Below are 8224 nucleotides of genomic sequence, written 5' to 3' on the forward strand. Positions count from 1 at the left end.
ATTAAATGTCTTCAGGATTGAAACTGGTTTTGCTTGAAGATGCATACAGAAAAAAAAAAAAAAAACCCTTCCCCCACAAAACAAACACACACACAGGACACTTGAATAAATGCCATGCAGGCATTCAGTGAGAGACCCGTACTTGGAGAACCAACATCCCTCTGAAGTATTGGGGTTCAGGGGTTTACCATGCCTCCAACATTCTCCTGTAAGGCGCTCACGACCAGCCTCAGGTTCTCCAAATGTGCTGTGGTCTGTGAAGATCACAACTTGTCCCTGGAGGATGAGAACTCTTCTGGAACCTCGTCAACAGAGAAGCAGCTATGCTACAGCCTTCAACATGGAACCAGGGATATAAAGAAAATTGTTTGATCCAGTTGACCTCTGTTGTCCTTGGATTAGCTAACACTTAACTACTGACTACTACTGACTACCAGGCAGACGGGAAGTGGCAGCAGAGCAGAATAATAAAGAAGCATCAGGGTATCCGGTAGGCATCTCCATTAGCTGCCCTGTAACCCCAGGGTCGGGTAGAGGATGCTTAATATCTCCATTGGTTTTTAAGGAAGAGGAAGCTCACTTCCTTAATCTGACACTCGGCAGGCTAAGGCAGGAAGATGAAGAGTTAGATCCTTGGCCACACAGTGAGATGCTGTCTCAAAAACATCCAAGTGTATAGAGTCATTCCTTCTTGTGTTAAGTTACAGAACCAGGGGGAGGTGACACAAAGTCTTTCTTTTATCTTGGATACCCAACTACACAGGGTGTGGAGATATTTCTTTTATTGAGCAGATATGTTCTATCGATAGCTAGTAAGCCACTTTTATAATCGGTCTTTCAGCTGGGAAAATAATACACACCTTACATCAATCATATCAGAAAAGGAATGACTCCAAGATTTCCAGGCAACAGAGCTAGTTTTCAAATCTAAACCCCTCTGTTATCTATTATAAATGATTTCAATATCCCACTCTTGGTCTTGATTTGCAGCAAACCCTGGACAAGCATGCAGCAAAACAGTTAATTCTGGCCTATCACTGTCCCCCATAAGGTACTTCAACAGTCCATCCTTCCTTCCCTTTAGGATTCTGGCTTATCACTGTCCCCCATGAGGTACTTCAACAGTCTATCCTTCCTTCCCTTTAGGACGCCATCATCTTTAGGAGCTGAAGGCTTCTCTCAGACCCAGCTGCACTTTGCTTCAGAGGAAATTTGAACTCCAGGCAATGCTGCTCTCGTGCAGGCTGACATACCACCCAGCTCTGTTGTGCCTGCATTTGCTATTCTGCTTCGTGTGCTATGGTCTGGACCCACGCCAGTGGTCTGAATGAAGGCTTCCTCCACAGTTTATCAATTCTTACTTCCCAGGTCATGGCACTGTTAGGGGAAGCTTGGGAGGTGAACTGTGGTCTTGTTGGAAGAAGTGTCACTGGAAGTGAGCTCTGAGGGCTTGAAGGACTTGACCTACTTTCAGTTCTCTCAGCTTCCTGCTTGTGGGTCCAGATGTGAGTTCTCAGCTCTTTGCTCCAGCCACCATACCTGCTGTTTGCTCTCCATAGTGGACTTATCCCTACGGAACCATAAGCCTAAATAAACCCGTCCTTCTGTAAGTTGGAGTCATAATGTTTCATCACAGCAACAGAAGGGCAGCTAAGCACCTGTCTTCTTTACCAAGATGTGGCAGATGACGAATCTGACTCAAGAAGCCTTTGTGCTGGAGTGATATACTCAGGACCACACCCTTTGCTGGCTTGTGTTCACAGAGTGCACGCTACAGGGGGGAGGGGTGGGGGTGGGGTGGGGGGGCTCAGCACATGAAGGGCTTGAACCCCAGAGTAGGCGGGGCACAGAGTGGCAGAGAACAGACTCCTGCAGGCTGTCCTTTCAGCTTCACCAAGCAGGTAGGTAAATAAACAAATGTAATAAAACACTAAACAGTAAGTAAATAAAAAGGAGTTAAAGAAATAGCTTGAAATGTGCATTGTTTTTTAATCGTTTTCTCACCCTGTCACCAGTTACCTAATGTGCTGATGAAAATACAGTTTTATTCCACTTTACCAAACATCTGGAGTTGTGAAAAAGTTAAGACAGAGGAGAAAGAAAACACAAATTCATTATTTTTTTTAAACCAGATTTAAGATTTTTTTTTTTTAATTCAAATCGACCCAAAGCAAAACTTACGTTACAAAGAAAGAACAGAATATATTATGATACAACACACTGGGAGTTACATGAAAGCTAAATTTGTGGGCAAACAGCCTTGTCCCAATCCCACCCTGGGCTAACGGGTGATTCAGTAGGGAAGTTAGAAACTCTTTCACGTGGTCCACTCTGGTCATTAAGCTATACTTTCCTGGTGTCTTACGAGGGGAGTCTGACAGGTCAGGCTAGCCTCCCCGTGCTTCACATGCGACTCCGGCCACTGCCAGAGTGCTGACCTCTCCAGCAGAATCGTCGTTCCAAGCATGACTGGTAATGATTAAAAAAACCAAACAATCAAGTCACCCAAACTAATGAGCAGGGGTTATTCTGTAGTAAATAGTTTAGAAATATGGGAATTAAATAATCTAAAAAAACACTCTTAACTCTGCTGTACATTTATAAACACAAATATTTACAAAGAAACACCCTTGTTTTCAAAAGATGAGGTTTGCAATTCATTAATGATCATGTTCTATGAGCTCGTTTCTTTGGTGTATTCGCCAAATGCATTTTATAAAGTTTTAGTAATAGGCTTAAATAATAAATTTCAAAAGAAGCGCAAAAGAATCAGTGGTGAATTTTGAGTCAAGATTCTGGAAAAGCCAACAGGCTGAGTTTGTGAGAGCTGTTTTCTCTCCTAGGGCCACAGACTGCTTCTCTGATAGCAAATTCAAGTGCAGACCTGCATGTGCACCACAACCACATCAGCAACTGGACAGCCCTTCAGTTACCATAGAATACAGCACATGACTGGGGTCTAATAATAAACAAAGGACATTCTCTCAAGCTTCCAGATAAATCAAACCACAAACAATAAATAATGGAATTATACACGTCTTCATTAAATAGAATTTTCAATTCCTGGAAGAGCACTCAGAATTTTTTTTTTCTGAAGTCACAGCAGTAAACAGCACAAAGAATTTGCTTAATATGATCTTTTTACTTGGGATTCCCTGATTCAATTCAATTTCAGTGGCTTAGTTCAGAACTCTCTGAATGGCTGGAAAGTGAATGCTCACTTTTAACTTACAAAATAAATTAATTTTCATGTGTGATTCCTGTGAAACTGGACACTAACGTGGCAGCTCAGAGTCCAGACTCTCTGCTCCCCTCCATGCTGGGCTGGGGCTCTAACACAAGTTACACTCAACTAATTTCTGGTCACTTTGTGTCGCTAAGGCTGGTAGTGCATCTCCAGCCCTGACCTGGGGCCTGAATAAAGACTGAGAACACAGCTTTGCAGGTGCCTTAGAAGGGGACTCTCCATGGAGGTAACCTTTCAGCCAGGGTCACCACAGCTGTCCCTATCTTCCTGGGTCCCAGCTATCACTCTGGAGGAGGCTATGGGCCACATCAGCAAGTCCCTGAAGCATCCTTTTGCCTGTTCAGGAATCTGTGTGCCACCTAGGCACACACAGACCCAACGTTCTGCTTTCACAGCTACTCTGTGGCCAAGAGGGCAAGCTTTGTGCTTGAGTGAACAGCACTGCTAGCCTGAACTCAGGGAAACCTAATTCTGCTTAATTACACTATGAGTGGGAGACTTCTATGCCTTCAAACTGGAGATTCTGACAAGAAAGGAGAAGCCCTTATCTTGCAACCTTTTGATAGCAAATTTATTAACAGTTCATAAATATTTTAAAAATTTGTCACAGCACTAAGACTGGCATGGGGAACTTAAAAGGGACGCCCTCAAACTAACATAATGTCAAATGGAGCAGTGAGCATGTGTCCCCAGGAACGCCCCTGATGACTAGGACCTCGGGGTTCTTTCTCCCTTGCTACTAATACTTTACTACATCTGGGTCTTTCTTGCACATACTTGTCCAACCAACCCAGAAAATAAAGTATTTGTCTTGAAGAGCTTTACTGTACCCACCTTCAAAATAGACAGGAAATATTTAATTAGCGTATCAGCAATTTGCCAGGCTTACAAAAGGATGCCCATTAGAGACTTTCCCCTTAAAATATATATGTATACATATTACCAGGAAGGCAAAAAAAAAAAAAAAAAAAAAAAAATCCACCAAGAAACCACCCCAAATTATACAGTCATTGAAGTAGAATGTTTTAGCAAGAATGTGGGCTATTTCTAGGGACCACTGTCATCACCAGGATATGAAATTTGTTCTTTAAGGTAAAATAAAACACAAAGCTTAAAGTGGAAACTGAGGTGACACTGGTGGCCTGCCATGGGATGGAGGTGGTGATTACAGCTCCGAGGGGCACAAGGAAGCCAACTGAGGAACAGGAAGAGCAAAACTGTCCAGAGACTACACCAAGAGAGTTGCACAAGAGGCACCAGTTTTTGTTTTTTGTTTTTTTTTTTTAAAAAAACAGAATACACTGGCTTTAAAAAGTTAATTCCTTTCCCCATTGATTTTGTTTTAAAAGCACAATTTATTAAGAGAGGGGGTGGGGGAGTTGAAACACAATGTTTCAGAGTAGTGTCTTACAGTTGTTAAAAAAAATAATTTAAAAAAAAGCGCACACCAAAGGAAGCCGAGGTCCTGGGTTGGTTTTTTTCATCAGAAAGCTACGTTAATTAGAAGGGAAAAAGGATTTTTAAACAGCTCATCTGTACTCATTAAAAATGAATGCGGCGACAGCATTACTCTAAGTTTCTTCACAGAGAATTTTCCAGCGTCACCCAGGATCACAGGAGGTGAGCCTGAGACCTCCAAACTTTAAGAAGCATTACATCTACTGGTTCCTAGTACCTTGTTCGCCAATGAACCCAGAGCATCGAAAGGGAAAATTCTCTGCTTCAAACCTGTCTATATTGTGCACTTAGGAAAAACAAGTTTTCTAAATGCAGTATTGTATAGAAAGGCTTGGGCCTCATCGACTTGGACCAAGAAACCAAATTAAGACCTTCAAGCCTGGGGTGTGTATGTGTGTGTGTATGTGTGTGTGTGTACACACATACATACACACATACACACACACACACACACACACACACACACACACACACACACACACACAAAGATCCCTCCCCCAAATGAAATCCAAACAAACATAAAACCTAAAAGTGTATACCTGCTTTCTGACTTGACCACAAATCAGAAATTGCATAGGATATACTTTGTGCAAGGCCTGAAGCCTTTTAAGTATCTGGAATAACTCGTAATCTTGGTCACAGTCCAGGGGTATCAGATGTCATCAAATTTGTGTTTTAAGTAGTCTTTCATGACCTTGGCAATTGGTAGTTCATCAAGCAGCTTCAGGTTTTGAAGGCCTATACACTGTCGAATTTTAATTCGGCACAGGTCCTGCAGGGTTCTGGGCTGTCCTAAAATGACAGAGAAAAGAGAACGTTACAGAGGTCACTGGAGAGGGAGGGGTGGGAGGGAAAGCACTGTCTGAGGAAGGGTCCGCTGTGGGTCTTACAGTCAAAGGACTGACTGAGACTCAAGTGTCATCTGTCCCTTCCTGTGGGGTCTCACCCACTTGGTCTTTTCCAAAACTCTTTATAAGGCGGTAATGTTATGGTCTGAGTATGTAATGGTCCTGTCAGGCACACGATTAGAATGTTCTGTGCCTAAATGATGGTACTGCCTTGGTGAGTGCTATGGAATCTCCAGGAGGCAGGACATAGCTAGAGGACAGAAGTCAACGGGAGCAGAGCATTGGGAGTTGATTATTATTCCTGGATCATTTTCTGTTCTCTTCTCTAACAGGCAGATGCCTCCATCTCTGCCTTATATATAAGGTCCTGAGGATGAGAGATCTAAGGATACTGGCGGCTGTCAGATAACCAATTGTAGTTTAGAATGAGACTAAGGATAGTTTCTATGATTCCAAGCCTGGCATTCTTTCTACAAATCAAAGAACTGTGGGTCTGTCCCAATGAGAGTCTAATACAAAGGGGAGCTTCCATGAGCAGGTGGTTTCTCTACGCCTCAGTTTCTCTACAACAAAAGCATGGCCCGGATAAGATGCCCTCTGGGGTGGCCTGCTTTGACTCGAGGCTAGGACACTGGAGCCCTGATACTTAGCAGCTTCTCTACAGAGCTCTTTGCAAATAACATCCTGCTTGCCTGTTCATTGCCAGCAGCGAGGGCGTTTGGAAGCCACCTTAAGTTAGTCTGAATCACTAGCTCACAACCATGGTTGTCACTGAATCCAAAAGGGAAGCAAGAAAATCCGAAGTCTTTTCTCTCAACAGTACTGAATATTATCAACATAAGGAAAACTTGTTCAATACACAGAACAGAACGGTATGGAAAGGCTATCCTATATTAAATACTTGCTGCCTCTTGTACAACAGAAGTGTGTGATATGTCTAGAGTCCTTTGACCGGTTTACAAGTGAGCCATACGTAGCTCCACTCCATTTTACTGGTAGTCTCAGAGACATTAAGCAACGTGCTTCAAAACCCAAGAAGATAGCATATTTCAGAAGCCAGCAATCATTTAGTCTCAAGTCCCATTATGTCTTTCAAAATTACTGAGGATATGAAACTTTGATGTGGGCCACATCTATGGTGATGACCACATCACAAGTTACAACAGAAATTTTATAAATACCTGTAAATTCATTTAAAATTAGAACAAACCAACTGCATATTGAAATGAACATGATAAAAACTGTTTTACAAAACAGTCAAAGGGGCGTAGTACCACCCCCCAACCCCTGTTTGTCATGCGTTGCAACGCATGGCTTTCCAGAGAATAGCTAAGCTTTCTTGTGTACATTTGCATTCATTCTGCTGAAATAAAAACCACACCACATAGTCTCCGGAGAGCAGGAACATGAAGACGGGCAGATAACACCAGACTGCTATGAGCTCACGCCAACCTCATAACCTTCCTCGGAGAGTCCCAGGCTGCCCTTGGAGAAGCACAGCTCTTCTGAGTACCTCATCTCTTGTTTGCACCGTTTTAATAGTGATAATGCAAAATTAAGTAATTTTTCCTATGTGGAAAGAACTCCATAAGGTATATATCTCCTGATCTAGCAATGACGCTCGCTCGGCAGAGGGGCACTTCCCTAGTGAGCGCAAGGCCTCATCAGATTCAACTCCAAATAGGAAGGAAACAGAAAAGCCTCTGAAGGCCTGGGGGAGACTGCTGCTCTCCATCAGGACCTCTCGAGTGGTCTCCTAGGAGCCTCAGGCCAGGAGAGCTCAGGCTCTTTCTCCATCACACACTGGCAGAGATGCCTGCACCATTAGTGCTTAACTGAGTTCACCCAGCATCGAAGCGTTTAAGACAACATTCCACTAAGTTCCTTATTTGTTTGCAGGGTTTCAGGAGAGGTTTGACTAGGGATTCTCTTGCGAAATAGTTCACTCACCCAGGGGCTGGTGAGGTAGTGCTGTGGCCACTGGGAGCCTACACGTTCTGGTATGCGTTCTGTTCAGTGACGGTCCTAGGCCAAAGCATATTGGAATGCTTTTTTCAGTTTGTAATTTTTCCTTTTCTTCTTCTTAAGCGACATGCCACAAATGACATCCTTTAATATTTTGGAAGAATGTGGTCTTTTAAAGCTCTTTTTAACCAAATGTGACTCCTGACTACAGAGCTGCCTTGAATGGTAAGGGCGTACTGTAGTGGTTACACTCAACAATCCTGGAGGCAGGACACATGCTTGGCTCCTAACCACTCCCAACCCACATGGTCCTCGCCAAGGTATTTAGCCTGCTGCCTTAGTTTCTTCATAACAGCACCTACCTCAAAGGTTGTATAAGAAGTAAAAACATTCACTGTGGCAAAGTGTTAAGAACAGTGTAAGGCAAACCAGAAATAACCGGAAAGTAAATTCTAAAAGTATTAGTTACTAAACACTTATAGGGATATTTCTTCTCCTTTTCAGGAAACAAGAAGGCCATCCTTTGAGAGTGGTCTTCATCTACTGGTGGAAAGATGGCAAGAACGCAAGGCTGGAAAGGGGTAAGTAGTACCCACTGGCAGAGAACAGTTGGCACACTGGCAGAGAACAGTGGGCACACTGGCAGAGAACAGTGGGCACACTGGCAGAGAACAGTGGGCACACTGGCAGAGAACAGTGGGCACAC

At 43.3% G+C, this 8224-nt stretch overlaps 1 protein-coding gene across 5 annotated transcripts in view; it reads right to left on the reverse strand.

Moving 5' to 3' along the window:
• Positions 1 to 5158: 5158 nt before the first annotated feature.
• Asb7 (ankyrin repeat and SOCS box containing 7) overlaps positions 5159 to 8224 on the reverse strand; it is a 43089-nt gene continuing 40023 nt past the window's right edge. For 4 of the 5 annotated variants that reach the window (XM_029543574.1, XM_029543575.1, XM_029543576.1 and 1 more), the window contains 2 exons: positions 7504 to 7578; positions 5159 to 5497 (listed from right to left, as the gene is read on the reverse strand). In XM_029543574.1, coding sequence (XP_029399434.1) covers positions 5358 to 5497; positions 7504 to 7578 — 215 coding nt within the window. In that variant the 3' untranslated portion in view covers positions 5159 to 5357. The remainder of the gene's footprint in view (positions 5498 to 7503; positions 7579 to 8224) is intronic. The other variant, XM_029543577.1, reaches the window with a different exon arrangement.

This window comes from Mus pahari, chromosome 1 (genome assembly GCF_900095145.1).
Source record: "Mus pahari chromosome 1, PAHARI_EIJ_v1.1, whole genome shotgun sequence".
Classification (NCBI taxonomy): Eukaryota; Metazoa; Chordata; class Mammalia; order Rodentia; family Muridae; genus Mus; species Mus pahari.